Raw genomic sequence first — 26196 nt, 5'->3', positions numbered from 1 at the left:
GAAGATGTACTGTGCATAGGAGAAGTGTTACATAAAGCACGGTGGCGGATCAACCTAGGAGCGGAAGGAGCGGCCGCTCGTGGCATCGTCGGTTAGAAACATCTGCTCTGTGGATACTCTCTGAGATGAACTGGAAAAGCAAATTGTGGTACAAAAATGGTCAAACCGTTCACATCTATAATTTTGTCCAAAAGATCCGAGCAGAAAGTTTGAGCGAAGAGTCGTTATTAGAATAGCCCAACAAGTAGCTGAAAGTACCAGAACGTTGAGAGAGCGCTCGATGACACTTAACAGATGACTGGTGTGATTTTAAACGAGTGCCGTACCAACCGACATTGATTGCGGGACACAAGACGAGCCAACCTAGCTAGCCAGCCTATACCCCGCAAGATTTCACGAAAGAGACGAGTTTAGCTAATCGTCAGGCCAATGAAAAAGCTGACAGCAAAACCCTTGTTAGCGCTTGTATCTGAATAAATATGACAAAACCCATGTAAAAGAAGAAAAAAAGAAACCCGAATCTCCAACCCGATTTGTTTACCACCATTTATTACGGCTATGCTAAACCAAAAATCGGATTAAACTTCACAAGTTCACTGTCAATTGACGATGTATTCGCTTCGAGTGTTGTGCCGGGATGGAAGGCACAGCAATAAGGTAACCGCAAACACAACCTTACCACCGGACATCCAAACGCTTTACATTTTCGCGTCTAGTCATTCGGAAATGTTGACCACGGCACCGGTCAGCGCGATGGCCTCTATCTCGACGGCAGCACCGAGCGGCAGCTTGATGCCTCCGTAGCACGTCCGGGCTGGGAAGCTGCTGCTGAACACTGGAAGCAAAAAGAAAGCAACGTAAATCAACAACAGATCCACTGGCAGGGAAACATCATTTATGATTTGGCTTTTTGATTAGCATCGAAAACATTACTATCAAAGCGCTCAGCTGGTGTATGCGATGGGCGCTAAAAGCCTGCGGTGAGAAGAGCGATGAAGAATACTGGCGAGGGAAGAGGCACACGTCTTCGAACACACAAACAACAACTCGACACCCTTATCATCATCCACCAGCCACCGACCCCGACCTGCACAAGCCTCCCTTACCCTTCTTGTACTCCTCGTTCACGGTGGCGTAATCGTTCATATCGCCCAGCAGGACGGTCGTTTTGACAACCTTATCAATGCCGGATCCCGCCTCGGCCAGCAGGTTGGTCAAATGCTCGAGCGCTTTTGCCGTTTGTGCGGCCGCACCGCCCGGCACCAGCTTGAGCGTATCGAGCTCCATACCGAGCACGCCGGAACAGTACACGGTGCGGTCAGCCACGATGGCTTGGCTGCAATCGGTGAGAAAACAAAGCACCATTAATCCTCTTTCCTGGATGGTTGGTTACGCGTTTGCACCCGGTGCATTCTGAATCGCATACGTACTTGTACGGGGCCAGCGCTTTCGGGCACTTCTTGGTGGAGATCACTTTACGCACGATCGATGACATTTTCGGAGGTTCGGGGTTTTGTACTGCTTTCAAGCGGAAGCTTCCGGCGGGTGTGTGAATGCGGCTGCTGCACTAACGCGAATGATGAACACGGCCAATGGGAGATAGGGGCCACGGCGCTCGCGGTACCGAAATCGCGGTTGTTAATCAGTTGTTGATGTTGTCATGGGCGAACCGCTGAAGAGCAGCGTTCGTTCTGTTTGTACAGGGGCTTTCCTTTCGGTTTTAAACGACTGCATCGGTCATTGTCGACGTATATTAAATAGCATGATAAGTGAAGTGGAAAGCGAAATGTTATCTGCTTTCGTATTTAAATTATTACAAAATGTCGAGTCCTAGCGATATTGATATACAATAAAATCCACCACAACGATCATTAAAGCTTCATCAACAACCCCTGTAGAGTTGATTTTATTGGCTTCTTCTTTCTGCGCTGGTCTTAGATCGCGATCGACCGTGGAATGTTTGTGCAAGTGTTTGTGAACTTGAAACCCGGCTGAGCCGATTGCATACATTAAGGGGGGCAAAAGATCAAACTGGCAGAAGAACGGCCGAGCACGAATGTTACCTCTATTCCTAACGCTTTTTTCACAATATTTTCTTCAATTTTCATAAAAATTGGACACACATCTCATGTCTTCCCATCACAGATGTTATTAAAGCTTCTTTAAATAAATATAAAAACTGAAGGAACTGAATGAATTACACGTTCAAGTTAAACTCACCGGTCTTCAAATGGCACGACTAGGGTTCAAAGTGTTGAGCTTCTCGGTTTGACGCGACGAGTGCCTATCAGGCAACACGGAATGAGTGCCAGTCGGGCTACACTTTGTACAACACACACACACACTTTAACTTTGAATAAAGATTCATTCCTGCATCAAGCGTACAAGCGTCTACACGTCTTTTCCTTTGGGTGCAACAGTCCACTCGCTTTTTCCGCTTTGTTTCTCTTCTAGTTCAACAGGTTATGGGCCCAGCTCAGTGTGGCCAGTTCAATTGAAAAGTGCGCGACGCGGTTCGGAATCACAGTGATTTTTTCGGCGTGAAAAAATTAGGACATTTCCGGAAGGTACGCGGTGCGGTTAAGGAATCGTGTGTTTTTCGTGGTGAAAGAAAAAATCCAACCGGGAACGGTTCGGCACGAGCAAAAATGGATTTTTCGAAAGTGGGTGTCATCCGGCTGAACAACCGAAACTATCGGTCGTGGGCTTTCAAAGTGCAGATGTTGATGATGCGGGAGGGTACGTGGACGTACGTTGACCCGGGTGTCGCGCCGACACCGGTAACTCCGGAGTGGACGGAGGGTGATTCGAAGGCGCGGGCGACCATTGCTTTGTTGGTTGAGGATAACCAACACAATCTCATCATGACAAAGAACACAGCGAAAGAGACATGGGATGCGCTCAAGGCACACCACCACAAAGCCACTCTTACCGGGAAAGTTTCGTTGCTGAAAGAGATTTGCAATGCAAACTATCATGAAGGTGAGAATATGGAAGATTTTTTATACGGCATGGAAGATCTCTACTCTCGGCTGGAGAATTCGGGTGAAAAACTCTCGGCGAACATGCAGGTGGCCATGATTTTGCGGAGCCTTCCAAAAGCATTTGACGCTCTTACTACCGCTTTGGAAAGTCGTTCCGATAAAGAGCTAACGATGGAACTTGTGCGGGCAAAGCTGATCGACGAAAGTGAGAAGCTGTACGGCGGAAAGGTGCAGGAGGAGCGAGTGCTGAAGGCGAAAAGTGAAGCAAAACCAGGCGCGTGTTTCTTTTGTGGTCAATCTGGCCATAAGAAACGGGACTGCAAAGAGTTCCTGAATCGGAAGAGCAGCGGGGAAGGCGAAAAGAAGAAAAAGAATAAGCCGAATAAAAAAGAACTAGTGAAAATAGTGCGCGAAAACGACACAAGTTCGTTTACGTTCATGGTTCGTCAGCCTGAAATTCGCGGTAACGATCGGTCGTGGCTAATCGACTCGGGTGCTAGTTCGCACATGTGTAGCGACAAAAGCGCGTTCACGGTAATGGAACAAAGCTTGCGTTCAAATGTTACCGTCGCAGATGGCAGCGAAAATCGCGTCGAAGGTGTTGGCGATTGCCTGATCAAGTGTGCGGTTGAAAACGGCGAAATAATTGAAATCACGCTACGGGGTGTGTTGTATGTCCCTACGCTGGAGGGAAACATGATTTCAATCGGTAAACTCGCGGAAAAAGGTGTGCGTGCAGTTTTTGACAACACCGGGTGCAAACTCGTTTACGGAAATACGATCGTCGCGGTCGCGGATAAAGTGAGCGATATGTATTGGTTGCGAATTGCACAGGATCGAGTGATGAAATCAGTCGTAAAAGAGCACACGAAAAATTGCCAACACACTTGGCATCGTCGTCTTGGGCACAGGGATCCAGCTGTCATCGGTGAAATGAAGCGGTACGACTTGGTGTCGGGTCTAAAAGTGGTCGACTGCGGTATCCGCTGGACCTGCGAATGCTGCATCGAATGCAAAATGGCACGCTCGCCATTTCCACCAGTTGCAGAAAAAACCTCGACAGAAGTGCTGGATATAATCCACAGTGATGTGTGCGGCCCAATGGAAGAAACGACCTTAGGGGGATGCCGTTACTATATGACCCTAATAGACGATCATAGTAGGTATACTTTCGTCTATTTTCTCAAAAAGAAATCGGAGGTCGAGAATAAGATTCGCGAATACGTGAAATTGGTTCAAAACCAGTTTGGCCGGAAACCGCGGATCATTCGCTCCGATCAGGGAGGAGAATACTTCAGTAAGGCGCTTCGAAAATTCTGTGCGGACGAAGGGATAAAGATGGAATTTACTGCAGCATATTCACCCCAGCAAAATGGTGTCGCGGAGCGGAAGAACCGATCGCTCACGGAGATGGGTCGGTGTATGCTTCGGGATGCAGGTATGCATAAGCGATTTTGGGCGGAAGCAGTCAATACCGCTTGCTACTTGCAAAATCGATTGCCGTCTGCTGCAGTAGATCGTACGCCATTCGAGATCTGGTTCGGCAAAAAACCAGATTTGACCAACCTGCGACTGTTTGGATGTGTTGGATACGTACTGATTCCGTCGGTGAAACGAAAAAAGTTAGACGTCAAGGCGGAGCGTATGACTTTTGTCGGCTATTCCGGCGAACATAAGGCGTATCGGATGCTAAACACTAAGACGGGAGAAATTCAAATCAGTCGGGATGTCCGTTTTCTTGAGATTGATGACGGATCCAAGGAGCAGACATACGGCGATCCCAAAATAGAGGATAATCCGACTGAAAGCGTTGAAATTGAGTGGTCTCTCGATGAAACGAAACAGGAAGCTAAAACCAACGTGGCCAATGAAACAACCTCCGAATCTGAATTTTACGGTTGGGATTGTTCAGACGATGGCTGGCCACGAGGTTTTTGGAACGATAATGATAACAATTGGCTTCGCGGACTGTGGGACGATGACGACACTGAAGCTGGAGCTGCGGAGCCGGAGGCGGTGCTGGATGTAATACCGGAGGCGATGCCAGCGGCTGTGCCGGTGGTGTCGAGTACTCCCGTTCGTCGTTCACAAAGAGCGACAGCTGGCGTTCCACCGGCAAGATATGACGAAGAAGTATATCTGGCGAAGGAATGTATAACCGAACCAAAAACGTATAAGGAAGCTGTATCTGGTCCTCAGAGTGCCGAATGGAAATCAGCGATGGCAGAAGAAATGCAGTCCCATCACGAAAATGGAACGTGGGAGCTAGCGGAGCTGCCGCCGCACCGAAAGGCTATCGGGTCGAAATGGATCTTCAAGTGTAAAGCGGATGAAGACGGTCATTTCGTTCGGTATAAAGCACGGCTGGTGGCGCAGGGTTTCTGCCAGAAATTCGGGACGGATTACGACCTAGTGTTTGCCCCCGTCGTAAAGCAGATTACTTTCCGGACGATGCTGGTTCTGGCGAGTAAAAGGAAGATGTTAACAAAGCACGTTGACATAAAGACGGCGTACCTACATGGTCTTCTCAAGGAGGAGATTTTTATGCGCCAGCCACAGGGATTCGAGAGCGGTAACCCGAACGAAGTCTGCAGGCTGCATCGCAGCATTTACGGGCTCAAGCAGGCAGCTCGTGTCTGGAATACGAAGATCGACGACGTACTGAAAACAATGGGTTTCATCCAATCAACGGCGGACCCATGTTTGTACATACGCGAAAAAGCGGGTAAGTCCATTTTTGTTCTCATTTACGTTGACGATGTGATCGTCATATGTAACACGGAGGAAGAATTTTCTGAGGTAGTCCACGTCCTGACACTGAATTTCACGATCAGCGTCATGGGTAACCTAAGATTTTTTCTCGGCATACGAGTTCGGCGGAACGATGGGCGTTACTGTATGGACCAACAAGCTTACTTGGAACGAGTTCTGGAGCGTTTCGGCATGCTGGATGCTAAACCGTCCAAATACCCGATGGATCCCGGCTTCTTAAAACGAAAGGAGGAGAATGGCAGGAAGTTGGATTCGCCAAAAGCGTATCAAAGTCTCATAGGGGCTCTGTTGTACGCTGCAGTGACCAGCAGACCCGATATTGCAATCGCCACGGCCATTCTGGGCAGGAGAGTGCAAGATCCATCAGAAGCAGATTGGAACGAGGCCAAACGGATACTACGTTACCTCAAGGGTACACTGGATAGTGTATTGTACCTTGGAAGCGGCGAACAGAAGCTGGAGTGTTTTGTGGACGCCGATTGGGCAGGCGACGAGAGCGACCGCAAATCCAACTCGGGGTTCGTGTTTAAGTTCGGCGGCGGGCTCATCGGATGGGGCTGTCATAAGCAGAAGTGCGTGGCACTATCTAGCACCGAGGCCGAATATATTTCTCTTGCCGAGTGTCTACAGGAGGTAAAGTGGATCCTGAAACTGATGGCGGATGTTGGCGAGCAACTGGATGGTCCAGTTCTGGTCAACGAAGACAATCAAAGTTGCATTGCGCTGACTAAAGGAGACCGAGCCGAACGCAAAGCAAAACACATCGATACGAAATTTAATTTCGTGAAAGATATGGTTCGGGACGGCATCGTGAAACTGCAGTACTGCCCAACCGAACACATGCAAGCTGATCTGCTTACCAAACCGTTGCAAGCAGTGAAACTTCGACAACTTAGGGAAGCGATCGGAATAAAATCATTCAGTGTTGAGGAGGAGTGTTGAGCTTCTCGGTTTGACGCGACGAGTGCCTATCAGGCAACACGGAATGAGTGCCAGTCGGGCTACACTTTGTACAACACACACACACACTTTAACTTTGAATAAAGATTCATTCCTGCATCAAGCGTACAAGCGTCTACACGTCTTTTCCTTTGGGTGCAACAGTCCACTCGCTTTTTCCGCTTTGTTTCTCTTCTAGTTCAACACAAAGCGCATCTCGTTCCTCTATAGTGAGGACTGACTATGCAACCAAAAATAAGCCAAAAATGGCAGGCATGACTTAATAAGAGGTCATTAGGTCAAGAAAGAGAGGAAGCTAACTGTCATAACCCGTACCCGATCCTTTCCTTAATACTGACAAAAATACTGTTCTAACATTTGAATGCAAAAACTATACTACCTTTGAACTGCGATGCAAATAAAATGTATGCGTCATGATTAAATATTGCTCCCATTCTAATTTCAACCAGCATTCTACAACAATAAAGGCACTTAGTGGCGAGCAGTCTTGCGGCTATTATCTAGACCCTCGATCTTGGTACTCCAATTCCTTAAAGGTATTCCCTAAAATATTAACCGTAATAATACCAAGACATTTGTTACAAAGCGATGTTAGCTGCTCATTCTGGGAGACTGTCTCACGGATGGCTTCATCCAAGACATATGGACGGTACGTTTTGTACAACACTTCTCCATCTTGCTCATGATATTTGTAATCGTTTGCCTGGGTCTTCCTTATTACTCTCGATGTATATTCAGTCACACCAAAAAGGAGTGTCGGTTGAGCGAAATATGTCCCTCCATCATGTGGATCGCTAGACGAAAAATCGTGACCAGTCTGTTTTCTAAAAGCTCCCTTTTTTCTACCTCACAAATCCAAACAAACTGCGCTTCACAGCAGGCACCATTTCACAGGCCAGCCTGCCGCATTCGCTCTTCAACGACAAATTAGCTCCATTTTCAACTAAAAACTCTACCATCTCCCACTGCTCACCTTCAAACGCATGATGTAGTGCCGTTTTTCCCTCTGCATCCTGCACATCCAGCTTGGCACCACGCTTCACCAGCAACGATGCCAACGCCGGTTGCAGATGGTTACAGTTTCTCCTCCAGCCCATGCCATTCGCGAGCGCGATCAGCGCAGTACGTCCAAAATCGTTTGCCGCATTAACGTCGATCGGTTTTTCCAGCAACCGCTCTATCATTTGCACCTGCTCGTTGATGTCACACTCGATATAGCTAAACAGGGCCAGTAGGGGTGTCGATTGGCCCCAGTACGGATGATCGTAATCTATCTCGTAGCCGTACTCGAGGAACCACCGTACGCAGCATGGGATCGAGTTGTGGCAGACGCGTGAGAAAAGTTCCGCCGTCTGCTCCTTCGAATGTGCGTACAAACTGTCGAACAGCACTCGCCGTATGTCGGGATGCGTTTCGAGAAACGTTTGATTACTGCAGGAGAAGAAATCACGACACTGCGTACCAACCATCCAGGGGAGATAAATGTATGCAGAGTCCCGAAACCAGGACAAATCCATCAACCGCGGTATCAACGCTATTGCCGCACAGTAATTTGCGTGCTTCAGACCACGGCTTAACATATCTCCGGACAGAAGATCGATACGCGCACCGTTCTCGAGCAGGAACGTTACCGTAGCACAGCACGCTGCTAGCGACAGTGGTAAGTCACCGTCCGGTGTCGGACCGTTCACATCCATACCGTGGTCTACTAGCTGCTTAAGCACCGCTCCCTCCAGTCCATTGCTGCAGCTAATATGCAGCAGATTGTGTCCCGAGTCCTGCTTTACGTACGCCTAGCTGGGCCGATTCGTTTTTGCTCAACAGCATCTGGAATATGCTTTCGCGCCTGTACACCAAATGTATCGGTAGACAGCCGTACGCGTCCACCTGCATCACGTCCATATCACGAGCGAGTAGCTTTTCTACCAAATCCTTTGCGCCCCACGAGACTGCAGCGTGCAGAAAGGTCCTCCGATTGGTGTCCATATAATCGTCCAATCGTTTGCCGTTCGCTTCGAGCCGGGTGACGGTTTTCGCGAAGTGATCGTGTAGCTGACGTAGATCTTCATAGAAATCTGCGTAGTAAGTTGGAAAATAATTCAAATAAATAGCATCAGATGAGGCAAGGAGCACTTACCAGTTGCTCGGGCTTCATTGGACTGTTTGCGTGTATCGACAGCTTCCCGGAGCTCTGGCACTGCTTCCACGAGGATTTCAAACAGCTTGCCGTACGATGAATAGGGGCAATCATTCTGTGAGACCGTGACTTGCCGAAGTTTTGCCACATCTTTCACATAAAATTCTCGATGATGATTGAACAAAAATAGGACGCCTTTTTCATCCTTACCGTACACCAGCTGGCGCAACAGTTCGTAGGCGGAATCATTATCCACCACCTCGAGCATTTCCCTAACGTGCGAACCATGCTTCCGGTAGAGACCTTCAACAAACGGCAACTGTTTGTGGCGTATCAAGAGGTGCAGGACATTTAAATGGCTGTAGCTTTCCGGCAGCTGTAGAAGTTCCAAGTTTTGTTCAATCTGCTCGAAACAATACTGTAGTGCCGTTTCGCGCATGATTAAAGCGGCCAGTGTGGTACAATCGGACAGCGGTGTTCGTACGTCCATTTGGCACAGTCTTATATACTTTTCGCACAGCTGCTTCATGGGTGCCGACCGTATGAAGTTCCAAAAATTTTGCGACTTGCAGTCTGGTGAGTCGTATGCGAATATTCTACTCAATGCCACCGATTTCGATTCACGCAGCTTCGTGGTGCAATAGGTTAGCATATAATTTATCATTAATTCTGTCATGCCCGGATGTTGCCGGTGCATCATTTGGTGCAGCACGGTTAAATTGCTTCGGTCCCGGGCGCACGGATCAACCCGATCGGCGAACTTTGTCATGAGCAGATCCAGCACATCCTTGCGCATCCTTTCGACGGCGGCCATCAATGGGGTACGGCCTTGCGTGCCGGATCCAACGTTCAGTGAAGCTCCCCCTCGGCTAACAAGTTTCACCACTATTTCCTTCGTCGATAAGGCACAGGCCAGCAGTAGATAGTTCTCGACGTCCTGCCGCATATCGGCCCGATCGAGGGAGAGTACACCGTTCGGTAGCAGCCGGCCTATGAGCCGTATGATGTCGAACCACTTGCTTCGATTGCAAACGTCCAGCGCAATGAACCGGTGGCCATGGTTTGGTGTTTGCAGCAGTACAAACACCTGCAAGTTGAGTGGAATTCCGGCCGGGCAGCTTGACGAGACGTTGGCCGCAGCAGCACATTCCTCTTCGGTCCAGGCGATCAGTATCGGTCTGCTTTTCCAGCCCGTTTGTTCCGCCTTCCACAGGAACTGATGCTGGATCGTTTGGCGTACGATCGTCCACTCACGTTCGTAGCGATCGAGCAGTAGATCCACAACATGTTCTGCCTTGTTTGCGATTGCCGCATGTAGTGCTGTCCAACCGGCCGGTGTCGGTTGGAAGGGATTTGCACCACCGGATAAGCAATTGTTCACACTTCTCCCGCGAACCGCTGGCTGCTGCACGGTGTAGCGGGAATCCTTTGAAACAATCCGGTCTGTACTTGGCGGAATACATTTTAGGCGATGGTTCCGCGTCGCATGTTCACTAGCACCAACTGTTAACTGTGCAGAGGCGCGTCACTACGGGCCGTATTTAAGGCGCGGTGGTATTGCACAAACGGATGAAAACCGATGCACGGAGTACGTAACATTGCGGCAAGTGCCCGAGCATGACTCATGCTGGATGAAGATCCGAACCAAAACAATGCATCCAAATTAAACAAAGTAAAGGCTATGGAGCTTTTCTGAACACTGATGTGCAATAAAAAAAATGCTAAAAAACCTGGAGACTAAAAATAATCACGTTAATTTGAAACAAATCTTAATAAAACATGAAGTTTTGATCAATTTTTCGTGTTTTCATTGGCCGTACCGCGCATCAAAACAAATCCCCCGTAACTGTGTGTGTATGCGTGTAAACAACGTAGCTGTCAAATTTTTCGATGTTTTACGTATTCTACGTTTTCGAACTAGTCCAAAACGACAGTTGGCCAGATTTTGATGTTTTCCTGTAGAAAAATCCGCTGCCTGCCCAAAAGTTTACTGAACTATAATTTGTATTACCATTATTATGCTTATAAATTATCTCCTAGCTAAGATAATAAGCTTTACAAGTCACATGTTTGCACATTTTCTTTCCCGTTGGCAAATAAACCAAATGTTTGCGTTAACGCTTAATTCACATATTCACCAGCCACTCACAGTGTTTTTTTTATTGTGACTTAGATAGAGAACACACTCGTTTGAATTGCTAATCAAATCTAGTTCATAAATGGCAAATCTGTTTGGACAAACCTATCTGTCTAGCACCCTGCTCGCTTTACCCAACTGCTGAACGACCCAGAGTTTTGTCGAACGAACACACCCCGCGCGGAGTTGAAAAGTATCTCACCCAGCAACTACTTCTCTTCCGTAAGTACACTCCTCGAAACTGCAGAGTCAACTTTAAAATTAAATAAGAAACTCGTATCTAACTAAAACTATCTCTTACTCTCTCTTTTCGAAGTATTTTTGCGGATCCATACCTTCACACATACACACGCGGTTTTGTGTATTGATATGATATGGGTGGGCTACTTATAAATTAAGATGAAAGAAGCAACGGGGTTAAACTAAGTGCGGATAGGTGGTGTGCCACTTGCGCCGGAACAGGAATTGAGATTAACGCTTTCACTGTTACCTTTACTTTTAGCTGCGAGTTCGTCTTCATCATACTCCGCCCATCACTGTCCAAGCGTAATGCAGGAAGAAAATCGGAAGATACAGTTACTCTCGTCCCCCTTTTTTTTCCTTCTTCAATCTGGACACAAACTTTGGTAAAGCTTAGCCTAACCCTTCAAACCACTGTTAAATGTCTTCTTGCCTTGCCTAACAGGTTAATCGATTAAGTAGTTTAAATAAGTCGTTAGATTATTGCTAAGGTGCTGCTACTGTTTCCTTCCCAGTTGTGCTCTGCGCTATCGTGATTTGATGCTAGTTGTGCTACTCGGAATTGTGTGTGTCAAAAACGGCATCGTCAGCGGAAGCAGTATGTCTGCTACGGCTATCGCTACCGCTACTATTCGCAACGTTAGATCAAATGTGGTGGTGGCGGTGATGTTGCTGGAACAAAGTCAAACGCTATCGGCGGAGGAAGCGTTCTCACGCTGCACCTGATAGAACACCCATTCCTCCATAAAAGATGGCACGAAGGCCGAGCTCTTAGTGTACTTCACCTTTGGCGTTAGCTTAGCGAGCTGATCCTCGTACATGCGGAGCGATTCCGGGCAGCTGACACCGTTACCCTGTGGCATTAAAATTGTCCTTTAATCTCATGCAACAACATCTCCACGCCTCGCTACTTACGTGCGTCATAAACTTTCCGTCCGGTTTCAGCACCTGGAAGGACGATTCCAGGATCGTGCGTATGAAATCCCATATCTCACCGGTCGGTGTGTCCGAGATCGGGATGTCGGTCAGATCGCCAAACACGTAATCGAACTTGCGCTCCTCCTTCATGTACTTCTTCAGGTACACCATACAGTCGCCCACGATTATCTCATAATTGTCGTCCGTGCGCTTCTCCAGCACGTCGCCACAGATCGAGTTCATGTACTTGTTGCACGCCTGCATAACGATCTCGTCGATCTCGAGCATGACGACAAATTTGGGCTTCTCCTTCAGCAGCTCGTACAGCAGAGCGCCATCGCCGCCGCCCAGAATGCATATCTCCTTGCCGGCATAGTTTTCGGTGCCTCGGCACATCAACGTTTCGGTGTAGATAAGATCGGCTTCGGCAATGTCTGGAGAGTAGCGGTTGAGAGAGAGAGAGAGAGAGAGAGAGAGGTTTATTATCATATCTAGGAATTGAATGGATGCACAAGCTTTCTCCTCAATAGAAGAATTATTATTCTTATCTTACTCTTATCTGCCTAATGTTACCACACGCATTTTTATACATACTTTGCAATTCATCCAGCACCAGCATGTTGCCAAGGCTTCGCGAGTGAACGATTTGAATCTTCTGGAATTCGGAACGCTTGTCGAACAGCACCCGGTCAATGTCGTACTCGATGACACGCTCGTCTGCAAACGAAAATATAGGTTAAGCAAGTTAATTAAGCATGGTAGGAAATTACAGTAGCGAAGAAAACATAGCGCACAGTCGAATTAGCCAAGCAATTTTTAATTTTTGTAGCATTTTTTTGGGGTTTTTACAACAATTTTTGCATATTATATCACAAATCGAGCAGAAAATTGCTTGGTTATTAAAGCATTTTCCGGAAGCTGATAATGAAATAAAAGCATAGATTTACAGCTGGGTGGATGGATAGCATTTTAAAAACAATAACAAAAATGCTACTATAAATAAATGAAGATGAGTAATGAAATGCGTTAAAACATTTAACGAATTGTTTGATTTTTTACTTAAGTTTAACTTAAGGATAAATTAAAAAAATTTAAATATTTTTCCAGGTAGGTATGCCAATTATGAATGAAATATATTTGAGTCCATTGACCATTTATTGACGAGTACGGCACCCCTTTCAATAGCTGATATACCTAAACCAAGCACGAATATACATTAAACATGCAAACCAGGGAGACAAATATTTTATGAACAGTAAACGTAATGCATATGACAAATTTAGCAACAAGTTAAACACTACTTAAGAACTAAAACTAAACATCCTCCCACATAGTTTCACGTGGAATGGAGGGAACACGCATATAAAGTAAGTAAGGCAATATGAAGCTGTAATCATGCGGACAACAACAAGGAACGGAACGGAACGGAACGGAACGTGGAACGCTCTCTTATTGCGTTAAGTGTTGCTACGGTAGTACTTCGATGATCTCGCATGTCTTACCTGCGGTCGGGAAATAACGGGTTAAGGGACCCCGTTGGAGCGGTGGTAGCGATTGGCCATGGTTGAGTTTTAGATTTTGCACCAAATTGTTCTCGAGCTCTCGTATTTGCTTCAATGGAGAATGCATGTTTTTTTTTTGGTTTTGGTTTTGGTGTAGGATGATGATGGTGATCGTGGTTTGATGAAGCATGATCGGATGCACAGGGTATGACGTATTGTTTGCAAATAATTTCATTTGAAATTATATGCAATCATATATCCAGTTTCGGTGAAAAATGGCGAACGAATGGAAAGGAAAAAAGAGTTGATTGAAAAGACAAAAATATGGAAAGGAAAAAAAATCAATAAAACACGTTAGTGGAAAATAGCAACATGTTCATTGTTTATACAAAAAATCTACAGGGATATTGGAATTTATTATTGCACAGATCGTGAGAAGTAAATACAAGCGAACGATTTGGACACAAGCCAAGGGAAGAAAATTGCACACAAACCGCAGATTAAAGGACGTCTACCAATAAATTTTGCTTCGTCGGAGGATCCCTTCTTTCAAAAAGCTCACTTCCCAAATTAAAGATTCCGCGCGCCATTATCAATACGCTGTTTGTCAATTATTACTGTTCCCCATGATAAACTGTTAGCAATACAAATCTCGTTCAAAAAACAAAATTCAAAGTCTGTAAGAAACCTATTTGTAAAAGCAAAATATTGAAAACCCCAAAATAAAATAAACGTACAAAACTTAACTCTTGAATGATGGAATGCTTTTTGGCAAATGTTTCTATTTGAAAACGAAAACATTTATGATGCTCCAAACGGGGTTCCCGGGGGTGGCAAGTATGAGAATGCATCGTGAAATGTAATACAGCTTTCGTCTAATTCTAGCTCTAATATCCAAACGGACCAAAGGTAAAAGCATTCGAAAGTGAAAAGGAAGGAAAAGAGGTACGTATAAACCAAACAAAACAATAGGCTTTCATTGGACCCAATTTAAATAACTATAATTCAAGGCACAACGTGAAGGAAAAGCTTCCATCGGAAAGGAAAGGCTGTGATCAAACAATATTATTATAACAAACTGGAAAACAAAAAAAAACGAAACCAACACAACTCATGTAAAAAGAAACCTTAAAGAAAGAACACAATACACATTGGCAAACACAGTGGTGGGACATAAGATAGAGAAACATTGTTGCAATAGCTAGTAGAAATAGTAAGAGTAGTAGTAGTAACGAGAAAAACGGAAAGTATGTTGAAGTACTGCAACAGGGGGGTTTTGGTGCCGTGTTCAGTGTGGGTTGTAAAGTTAGATGAGTAGTAGGTAGGTAAAAAGAATAGAAAAGAAAACGAATCGAGTACATCTGCAAGCAATGGCTGACCTGAGCTTGTTAGGTAAACGTCAACGCTACTGCCCCGTTTTATCGGTGGAAGGTGCTTGGAGCGTATCGCCTCCAGCCGGATGCGCAAACCGTTTTCTAGCATTTTCATGTTCTACGGAAAGACAAATCAACCGTTTACGAGCAAAACCAACCAAACCGTTTTGTGTTTGTCTGTTTGTTTGTGCGTGTTTATATATAGAAATGTGCAGTAAAATAGTGTGCAAAGGGGGTATTAGAATTCAAAACGAAAAAAAAACAAACAACAAAAGTGAATGCAAGTGAACGTAAAGAGGAATAAAAAAATCGAAAGAATAACATATTGACTAATAAAACATATTAATTTAAGATGTGTGTATATTCAACACAAACAAATCAGAGTGAGACGACTTCACTAAACTAAACGGCAACCGTTGCCTTCTGTTCCCGGGGAATTGTATGTTGAAGAAATTATGCTATTCTTATGAAAATGATAAATTTTATTAAATAAGAACACAATCACCAGTTAACGTCCGTCTGTTGAGTACGCATTACAACGTACAACGGTTCATGTTTATGTGCCAAGAGGATACGTAAATAGTGGGTTGGCATTTAGCGTGGTTTTTGCGCAAAAAGTGCCAAGGTTGAATGCCACTTTTAACAGAACATACTTTAATGGGACACCCGTCCTACTTCTGGCGCAACAAGTAGCTGCGAATGGGAGTGTGTTTAGCAATGAGTTTGCTGGGTCATTTCTGCTTTGTTCCGAAACGGTAACCATTTGTGCATGTTTGTGGCTGCATGCACGAAGGAATTCGCTTGCCAAATACGAAGAAAAAAAGGGACTTTTTACTAAAAACATAGTTCAGTAACAGTTAAACGGCAATAAAACCAAATTGTACATTTGCTTCACAATTGTATCCAAATATTATAATAAAAAAATGAGCATTAAATATAATGTAACAGCACGGTTCAGCTACTGTGCTGTCTATCACTGTAAAACCGTCGAGCACATGTCAGGCTAACTGTCAAAACAAACGGCGCGGTTTCATCAACGCACACGCACACACGTCCACCGAACATAGCCGGCTTTTCTGCGGCAGCCTTGTATAATGACCTTGCCTTTGTGTTTGTGTGCAAAATAAACGTGACATGTGCATGTGAGGCGTATCCTTCGGTTGTATCGATTTTTCACAAACCGGGAAAAGATAGAACCTTCTCAGAATGGGAAAAAACACGTCCCCCAACAGGGTGGAACTATGCATTGGCCCTTTTTGGCACACACGAAGTTTAGCAAATAACCGCACACACACACGCACACGCACATTTATACGTATTCCAATCCCCAGTAATAAATAGACTAATAGAACTAGAAGAGCAACGAAAAAAAAAACTAAGCCCGGGCAAGGAGCAGCACCCATAAGAGCGACCTCAATTTCCCACAAGGAAAAAAACACTTCTGCAGTCCATTAGAAGAGACACATTGGGAACGAAAACCCGAACGAATTTGGGTTTTGGGAAGGCAATAAGAACGACAAAGTATTTGCGTAACGTAAAATCACAAGCTTAACCGCGCATACATCAAAGGATATCTTCGCCTCATCGCCATCCTTGCGGTAGTATTCGACGTTGATCGTTATCAGGCCCTGCTCGAAGAAGCGAATCGTCACGATGGTTCCGGTGCCGGTTTCGTTCAGCAGGCAGAGATACCCGTCGGCCGTCAGCATGTCGTAGGTGATCTTCAGTCCCGACAGATACTTTTCCAGCCCTTCCTTGCACACCCGCACGATGTCCTTGCGCGACACCTCGTCGATGATGCGGGCGGGGTCGAGCGAAAAGTCCAGCAAAATCGAATTCGCCGACATGGTGCTGCAGTGTTACGGGGATTACACGCGCGGGATCACTTTTCCTTTCTCACTTAACCACACTTTTCACGGGTTCGCGGCGCGGGTAAGCACTTTGTGGCGGTTGGAACGGTAATTAACACTTCTGCAAAGTATGTTGCACACACTGGTCGCGCCTTTAGTGGAAACACATACGAGACCGAAGTGAAAAACTCGCGCTCAGTACGACTATCGTTCCTCTTGATTAGCTGGTTAGCAAACTGCAGCTTTTCTTCTGTGTTTCTAAGCTGACGATTGGCAGGGCAATGTTGGTTTGCTGCTAGAGGGTTTGGTGGTGTGCGTGTGGTAGCCGATCCAAATAAAAGACCCGAAGTAAGCCGAAGTGAATATTTTCGAACATTCAACCCATTGCGAGTTCGAAAATTCAAATAACTGTCAAACAAATGGTAATTTTGTTTTAAATTTAAATAAACGCAAATGCAATTGCAAAGTCTTATGCGTAATGTAAGCTTTTTCTGTTTTATGAATTATTAAAATTGTTGTGTTGTCTGTTTTACACAAACATTAAAAATGGAGTTTGTTTTCCAGAGCTTCCAATGTAAAAAACCTTGGGTTTTCCCCTTTTCTTTGAAATCTCAAAATAACCGTTAGGAAATGAGGCATTGTTCGAGTCGTTCATTCTATATTAAACATTAAAAAAATGGATTATGTACGTGTCTGGTAGCTTGTAAGTCTAGCGATGACTTTGTGTGAATTTAAGGCACTTAGATATCTACCAGTAAAAAGCATATTTAAAACTGTTGGGAAGTATCTCTCAACTGTGACAATACAAGCTTGGTTAGCTTGGAGGGGATTCCAAAAGAGCTCAGCTATCTCTTTAAAGATTTTCCCCATCGTGAAGATCTGGTCAGTGGTTGATTTTCCTGACCGACGAGGCCCCGAGCGGCCGCTCCTTCCGCTCCCAGGTTGATCCGCCACTAATTCACGGAGAATATTTCGTAAACAATATTCAACCTCATAGTATCCCTGTAGTTGATTCAGTCTTTAACTTTATCCCTAAAGATAAGATTTTGTGCACGTTTTATTTTTCATACCTTAGCTTGGCCATAACAATATCAAGAACTTAAAATATTGCATCTACTGGCATCTTTCGGATTTTCACAAAAAAAGCTAGCAAATGCAGAATACATGCTTTTACAAAACTTTCACCAGCCTCATGAAAAGCACATGGTTCATGAAAAGCACATGAAGTCTGAAAGCTCCAAGGAACTGCAGCACCAATGCCAGAGCTTTACGAAGAAGGCAACAATTGCTGTTACTAGCAATTGCATTAGATTTTCATGTCGTGTCTTATTTAACTTACCGAAAAGAAATATTTAAAACGTATTTTGAAATTTTCTACATGTCAATAAGTATAATAATTATCAAAACATAATTTAAGAGAGACCAAGACCTATTTTTCTTTACCACCCAAAAACCTAATTAAGTAATGAATGCCAAATGAAGAGCATTAAATTTAATTCCGCAGTGTAAACATCGTTCCAACAGGTGCTCGAAAATCAGTGACCGATAACCAACTGAAACCCGTTGTGCTGTTTATTTTGATAGATAGTCAGTATTTGTACATTGGAGGAAAAAAAAGGAAAGCAAAGGAATATGCTTCCTGCTCGCCCAGGCCTAGCTCTGGGTAACCTGGAAAAACTGTTGCATGCCACCGACGGCCGAAGGAACAATCACGCTCCCCTTCAATGCGAAATGCAAAGGGGAAATGCTTCCAGTCAATAACTTCGGCAAAACTTTAAAATCGATTGTATGAAGGGGAATCGTTGTACATCTTAATAATATGCAAACTTGAGACTTGAGACTAATTCTATTCAAATGGAGAGGCAAGAAGTTTTTTAGCTACTTTTATTTCAATTCTCATGTTCTAGTCATACAGGATAAATGAATTTTGGTTCTTATTTTAAAAAAGATGTTCAAATAGTTTATTATAAATCGCGATCATTATTTGTACTTCAAACATCGTATTTCAACAAGATGGGATGAGATTACGACATTTCTTAATGTCTGGAGAGATATATTCGTAAAACTGGAATAAATTGAAGGTTTTGGCGAATAATTGTGTAAATACATCAATTTTTTTTTTTTTCAAATATATTTTCCTTTGCCACGTGCTGACAGAACAGTACCTATTTCTACAGATTCCAACGGTCCGGCAGTGTAAGATTGTGTTAATTGCGCGTAGGCAATAGGACGCCCTCGTAGAGAGTGTGTTGCATCAATCGGACATCTCAATGCCGTTATTTTCCTTTTGTGTTTTGTTTGTTTTGCTCCATTGAGAGAACAATTATTCCCGTTTAATGATTACAGATAATTGCCAATTAGCATTTATCAAGCCAACGGTGGAACGGATGGATCTTTCCTGCTAAAACTCTAACGAAGAAAAAAGCGGCCAGGAAAGATGTTTCTTCATGCAAAAATGTAAGCAAATATGTTTTCGATTTGAATATTGCAGAATTAAGTTTGTGTTTTTGAATTCAACTCCAAAGCAGTCGGTTGCAATAAACATTCTAGCGAAAGATCTAAGTTTTGCACAAAGATGAAAAATAAAGTTCGGCAGTTCGGTGCGATCAGGCATCAGGATTACCGGACCTGCTGAAGCATATTGCAGTAATTTGTCACGACTGCTACTTACAAACGGTGGGTGCTTTTCTCGCTTTTTAGATACCTGGCCAAAACAGCGAAGTAAATTCCAGCAAATGTTTTTGCATCTGCATCGCAAAACGAAACTTCACGTCGACGCTCATCGTCGCTCGTTTTATAATTGTTATTTTTCCAGTATTTCGTCTTCGGTTGCAAGAAGTCCACCGGTAACCGGTAGCAGCTCCTTAGTAGCTCCTGTGCCGGGCACTTACGTCGGGGCTGGGCGTCTATTAGTTTGTGCTTGGGCTTGGGCGGTCATCAGCGTTCAGATTGTTATTATTCATGAAACGATGACGACAACCCGGACATAACGATACGACGACAGCAGTAGACAGAAGGACTTTGCAAATGAGCGAGCCAGCACGGGCAAGGTAAAGTGCGCAATGTTGTTGATGTATATTTAATTAGCCCTCTATTCTCCAGCTCCTGCGTTCATTAGAACGTGCAGTCGGTGCAGTGCCGTGAATTGCAAATGCCGCCGGGCTTAGCTTTGCCAAGATTTTACCAGCAAAAGACACTGCTACTGCCTGGGACTGGCAGCACAGATTCTTGCCGTTTCGGGCGTGGACCGTACCGGAGCACGCCTGGGTATGGTATGGTAATTTCTCGTTAACTGACCAAATGGTATGTCAACAGTTCCATTAGACGCTCGCACCTTGATGATACGTATCGAAATCTCAGTGTTCTGGATGGAAAATAACTGTGAGAAATTGTGAAAGCTTTGGTTTATTTTGTAACATTTGCAGTAATAACTTCGAATGGATACGACTGGGATCACATGGAGTACTAAGACGGATTCTACTAAGTAGAGATATGGAACAGTCAGTCTAACACACGATTTGCAGCTAAAATTTTCTTAAAGCATCTTAGAAATAGCTAGTCTTCTCCTATTTCTTCGCTTGCATAGGATAGAGCACGGCTGTTAAACATGGCCTGGTCGGCAATCCTTTTTCAGGAAACTCTAACGGCTGCATTCGATCCTCGGCAGGTTAAACTCCACCTCATCCAGCCAACGAGCTCGCTGAGCTCCTCTACCTCGCTGAGCACCTTCTTGGTAGGGCATGAGCCCGGCACCCTCATCATGTGCCCAGTCATCGAATCCTTTCGTCCTTGCCCACCGTCAGCATATCAGCCCCGCCAAACAGCTGAGCTAGTTCGTGGTTCATTTTCCTTCTCTACACATCCTGCTCGCACATACAAAAAAAGCCAGTAGCACTCGCCGCTCAAAAATGACGAGTGCATTGGAGTCCTCATAGTCCAAGATTTGCGAGCATGCATTTCGTGTGTTGTAGGAGTCTTCGGAATCATAGGTATTTATGGAGGCCATAGTAGGCCAATCCCACCCAGATCGCCTCCTCCTACATTGGACTGACTCCACAGCTACAGTAAGCCAAAAATGGCAGGCCAAACCCTTTCGAGGTTGTAGTTCTAAGAAAGAAGTAGAAGAATAGTAGACACGATTTCACTTAACAATGCGCCGTCGGATATAGTTGTTTACGTTGGTATCCGAAGTTACAATCGTTCCAATTAGGTAGAACTTCTCTACCACCTGGAAATCGTCATCGTCAGCTGATTCTCTGCTTCTGAGGCGGATTTTATGACGGTCAGAGCATCAGGGTAACAGGTACTTTAATAGCTAATATTACATGCGCTAGATCATCCCCCTATGCACTCTTACTTTTCTAGTTAGCTTTAAAAATGCACCTTTTTACATCATTTCACTTACTTACTTATCGGGTGCTACAAGTGCTTCGTGCTCTGGTCCTTCTGCAACAATTCTTGATACTGTTCACAGTTTAGCCCCGTCGTCTTCTTCTTCTTTCTTGGCCTAAGGACCTCTTAGGTAATGCCTGGCATTTCTGGCTTCCTAGACTTATTGATACCGCATAGTTGTATAGTCAGTTCACACATAGTGAGGGAACGGCCGGGACGTTTGCCAACCTATTATCCCGGCCGTTCTGGCGAACGCATCAAAGCCATCACTCCGTCTCTGTTTGGGCCTACCATACCTCCTCTGTCTGTGTGAACGGGCTAAAAGGACTTTACGGACTGAGTCATCCGGTGCCATTCTCATGACATAACCATAATTAGCAATGCATAGCACTGCTGCTCTGTGGAAAAATATCGAAAATCGTTGAATTTTTTAGAAAACATTAGTGAGGCTGTTGCAAACATTATTCTAAAATTCTTATCTCTTTTGGACTGACTTTGTTTGTGCAGCATTCAGTGTCCTTTCATTTAACACTAGCCACACACGAAACCTTCCTCTGAAACCAAAACAATGCAATAGTATGTGTATGTGCAATAGTGTGTGTGTGTGTGTGTGTGTGTGTGTGTGTGTGTGTGTGTGTGTGTGTGTGTGTGTGTGTGTGTGTGTGTGTGTGTGTGTGTTGATGAGACAGCCTTTCATTTCCGGCCAATGGGCGGCTAGCTTTTTCCAATGAATACCAAATCGTACCATCCGTCTGGTGGTTGCGGTGTTCTGGGAATGCAAAAAGAGACCCAACTAGAAGCTGTAGGCTTTTCGTATATCGCCCACAGTGAAAATGACAGATGCCTGCAGTGATTTCTGCCGCCCAGTGTCGATGGAAACCAAACAGGTAAAAGGTTCAGTTTTTCTATCACAACCCATGTACGGGTTTGAGTTCCAGGGAAGTGGGTACAGGTAGATAGACTCTTTCTCTCTCTCTCTTAATCTCTCTGCAGCCGTACGGTCAGATCTTCATTCGAATGTTTACTCATCTGGCAATGATACGACCTAATGTCGTATCTCGTTCCCGATGTCCTACATTGGTGGTTTTTGGGGTGTCTAGAACATTAACAACCCATTACACAAGCACATACACACAGGCCGTACAACCGACACCATCATCTCACCCTCAACGGTCGGTGGTCGGCAATGACTGGGAACAGCAGGAAAGTGTGTAGCTGAGCGTGCACACACAACCCTTCTCAATGTTTCGAATGGTTCTGAAAGTAGTCGTCGTCGTTGGGTAGAATTGTACCAGCCGTACAAGATGCGTAGCGTAGTGTTTGGTTCGCTTGTGCCACAAGAGACTGGGGAGCAATATATTTTAACCCGTGTAAGGTGAAGCCGGGCCAATTTCAGGAACGACGTCTCAAGAGATCACACACATACACACACAGAGAGAGGCTTTACCGCACAATTTCCCGTACATACCAATTAGTGACACTGATTGTGACGCACCACCTGACCGCAGTAATATTGAAACGCAAAGCTCTGGTCGTAAAACTGAGGCTTGTGGTGGGTTTGCAAAAAAACCCTCGCTCTCTAGGTGAGTGCGTACAAATGATTGGAAAATTTTAATTAACTGTTATTGCTTTGTTTTCAGAAGGAAATGAGGTCTAAGAGATTGAAACGCTCTGTGCAAATGGGTAAAAAGGACTGGCTGTTCGTTCAATTGACTTCGATGGCTGTTATTGCTGTGGGTCGAATGTTTTAGATAGATTTTCTTTACACTCATATGGACTCAACTCAATTTTACGTGTTCTTATTTTTCATTAGCTCACAACAATCAGATATTCTAGCAGAATTCACAAGTATTCATTACTAAATCAACTTCCATCGTTCCATCGAATGATACAAATCAAAGCATTACCGTAATAAACCCGTAAAAAACAATATCAATCTTCCTCGTCATCTGTTGAACCCAACATCCGGAGCTAATCGCGCTTATGATACCCGCAACATTTCATTAGCTAATATACCCTCGGAAAATCAACGCGCTCGAAGGCAGTTCGCGTTTTCCAGCGATTTCAATAACATTCACAACAGCATAATAAAAATGTACACCTCACTCGGGCAAGTATCCGCTAGCAGGGACTACCGCTATCAGCCTCACAACGCTCACAAGTGAGAGCAACGTAAGCTCGAAAGCAACGGTGGCGTTCGCAAGCCAATCGCCCATTCCCAGCATAATTGGGCTATCGGGTGTAAAGCTGCGAGAAGAAGAATTAATAAATCATCCGTGGATTAATTATGCAAATTTGTGCCGCTACCGGAGGACGGCTGGTGGTATCGGTGTGATTCAGTATTTTACGCCCAGAGGCTGAAGCAATCCGGGTAAAAGCTTCAAAGCTAGAACAAAAAACAAGAACTGTCTTGTGTGTCTTCTTTCTAGTATTTGTTGGAATAAATTACGAATTAGGCAATACAATGTCTCCGTTTGATCTAATTGTGTTACAGATTTCGGTTGAGATTTTTAAATCATCTTTGTACTTTTCTAATGCACAGAATAAAACGGTTCCTAAGCCAAGTGGAATTATAATCAAGCCCTTCAGCCAAACATCGTTCTGTGTTCCTTTCTCTCCATTAGTGTCGAAACACATATTAAACAGATTTATATGCAACCTAACGATTTCCTGACGGAAGACACGCACATACAACCAAGACAATCTACAGAATAGTGTTATTAACAATGAATGCCTGTGATGCGTAGACGTCTGAGTTGCTTAATTATCTTGAGCGAGATGAATCTCGCAATAAGTTATTATTAAAACCATCTTCGTATACCGTGGGAGTTCGAGGGGGAACAAAATTATTTCCCAAATGAGACAATTGATAAAATGTAGGGTTTCCAACTATGTTTTTCTTGTATAAATGTTGTGAAAGAAACAAAGAAGTTTTTTAAGACCCGGACGCTTGACATTGTTCTATCAGCTCTCAGGTTAACCTAGAAACAATTGTTCAAACTTAGTGAATTAGGAATATACAGTGAATTTAAAACCCAGAGTTAGTATCCTGTAACACTTTTTCTTTTACTTTTTTGGCTCTACAATGTTAAGAGGTGTGCTATTTCTGGCTTCCTTGACAGGAGTATTCTTCTTCTTCTTTGGCACTACAACCTCGAGAGGTCTCGGCCTACCATTTCTGGCTTTCTGTGACTTAATTTTACACGTAAGAAAGTAGTCAGCCTTAAGTACGGGGAGGCGGTCTGGATGGGATTTGAGCCCCGGCCCTGTCGTGTGAAGACCGGCGCCGCTGTCGCCTCGGCCACCGGACACGCCCCTGACAGGAGTATTAGCTGTTTTGAATACTTCGCATTCTTGATTTGAATATTGTAGCTAATAATAATCAGTCTTGTGTACGGAGAGACGGTCCAGAAGCGATTTGGTATCCGGTTAAGTATCAATAGCTCTTTTTCTCTCACTATCTTTTCTCTAGAACTCTAAATTTACGAGATTGATTGTTGTAATGTGTTCATCATCACCATTTCACAGATTCGTGAATTTGAACAGATTGGTTAGAGATACAATGGCTTAGTTTTATTTCATGTTTAGGGCATTTGTGATGTATCAGTAATAAAAATAGTAACCATTATATTTTCAACCTTCATTATACCGTCCAGAATTTACAATCTCCAATCTAGTTTAAGTGCTAGAAACTGGTCTGGTGTTCGGGGCGATAGCTGCGCCAGTCCTCACACACCGGGGTTCGTGTCCTATCCGTTGAATCATAGTGGCCGAATAACTATTTATCAATAAGTCTAGTAAGCCAGAAGATGGCCGACATGACCTAGCTGGTCGTTTTGTCAATTCTGGAAAAATAGACCTCTTAGACAAACTCAAATGTTCATTTGAACAATGTTTATTCCTTTATTCAAGATTTCAATATCTCATACTAATTTTAGGTTGTTAAACTTCAAAAATTCAATTTATTTTCCCTTTTCTCTGTACATTGTACAACATCAAAGGAATAAATTTTAAAATTCAAAAAAGGATTTCAAGCAAAATGACCAGGCAAATAAACGCTAAATTGTAACTACCTTTTGTACACTTCATAAGAATGATACGTTTTATTTACATCCAATCAATATTGTATCGTGTATTCAACGGTCCTTCTCGATATGAATAAATTGAAATGCACAGACCGTCACACACACTCACACTCGCTACTCGTGTTAGAACTTTTCCAATGCACTTAGCCCCGATGGTCAGCTGCAAACCGAACATACCGATCGAAAATATTTCCTTCACACCTGCACAACCTAGCCGATCCCAAACCCCCGGGCCAGAACACGAAGCGCAACGAGCCAGCCAGGCACACTGCTGAAAGCTGTTGCATCTCGCTAGCGTACCGTACTCGCATCGTCACCGTCCCGTTGAGCAACCGTTCACCTAGTTTTGCTGGGCCGCCGCTGCGTTTGACCCAGTTTATCGAAAAATGGTCCATTACGGTTTCGGTCGGCGCTGACCTTTATTTCCCCTGGACGAATGCCGCACGAATTCAAACACACGGGTCGCCCAGATGACGGCGGCCCCCATCCTTCCGATACACCGATCCGAGGCCCGAACGTGTCTGGGGCATCCTTTCCCAACACGAATTAAATGGGTACGCAAATTTAATGGAACGCGCAAGCAAGCAAATGAAAAAATAATAAGAAAAGAAGCTGCCCAGAGCGAAAGCGAAAAGCTCGCATCATATTGCGTTCGAACTGCGGAGGAGTTGTGAGAGATGAAGTTGTTCCGGTGAAGTTTCGGAGCATCGAAATTGCGCGTCCTGGACGGCGATGCATGGAGCTTGAGCTTTGTTTTGATTAACAGGTAGTATGACTCTCTCCGCCACACGGTTGGAAGGGTGAATAAACCACGAACCGAACCGCGGGAACCGAACGACTGAGGTT

The 26196-nt window shown here is 44.5% G+C and overlaps 3 protein-coding genes across 4 annotated transcripts; all 3 read right to left on the bottom strand.

The window, feature by feature from the left end:
* Window positions 1-527: 527 nt before the first annotated feature.
* On the bottom strand, window positions 528-1723 carry LOC118509366 (rutC family protein UK114). Its single transcript, XM_036049890.1, has 3 exons — window positions 1431-1723; window positions 1107-1336; window positions 528-835 (listed from the first exon to the last, which is right to left on the bottom strand). Exons 1-3 carry the CDS (start codon window positions 1493-1495, stop codon window positions 717-719), a joined length of 414 nt encoding a protein of 137 aa, XP_035905783.1. The 5' UTR covers window positions 1496-1723; the 3' UTR covers window positions 528-716.
* Window positions 1724-6785: 5062 nt separating this feature from the next.
* LOC118509367 lies at window positions 6786-10861 on the bottom strand. The gene is given in 3 exon segments (XM_036049891.1): window positions 6786-8466; window positions 8468-8791; window positions 8854-10861. Coding segments are annotated over 3 exon segments (2178 nt in total). The 5' UTR covers window positions 9800-10861; the 3' UTR covers window positions 6786-7558.
* A 117-nt stretch (window positions 10862-10978) lies between these two features.
* On the bottom strand, window positions 10979-17214 carry LOC118509365 (spermine synthase). 2 transcript variants are annotated; one of them, XM_036049887.1, is made up of 5 exons: window positions 16586-17214; window positions 13651-13759; window positions 12743-12865; window positions 12146-12582; window positions 10979-12084 (listed from the first exon to the last, which is right to left on the bottom strand). In XM_036049887.1, exons 1-5 carry the CDS (start codon window positions 16868-16870, stop codon window positions 11914-11916), a joined length of 1125 nt encoding a protein of 374 aa, XP_035905780.1. In that variant the 5' UTR covers window positions 16871-17214; the 3' UTR covers window positions 10979-11913. The 2 variants fall into 2 exon arrangements, with proteins under 2 accessions (XP_035905780.1, XP_035905781.1); XM_036049888.1 differs by lacking the exon at window positions 13651-13759 and adding an exon at window positions 15030-15141 and having other exon boundaries at window positions 16586-17170.
* Between the last annotated feature and the right edge of the window lie 8982 nt (window positions 17215-26196).

Source organism: Anopheles stephensi, chromosome 3 (assembly GCF_013141755.1).
Source record: "Anopheles stephensi strain Indian chromosome 3, UCI_ANSTEP_V1.0, whole genome shotgun sequence".
Taxonomy (NCBI): domain Eukaryota; kingdom Metazoa; phylum Arthropoda; class Insecta; order Diptera; family Culicidae; genus Anopheles; species Anopheles stephensi.
Note: the sequence above shows the minus strand (reverse complement) of the source record. Positions and strands in the feature narration are given on the sequence as shown.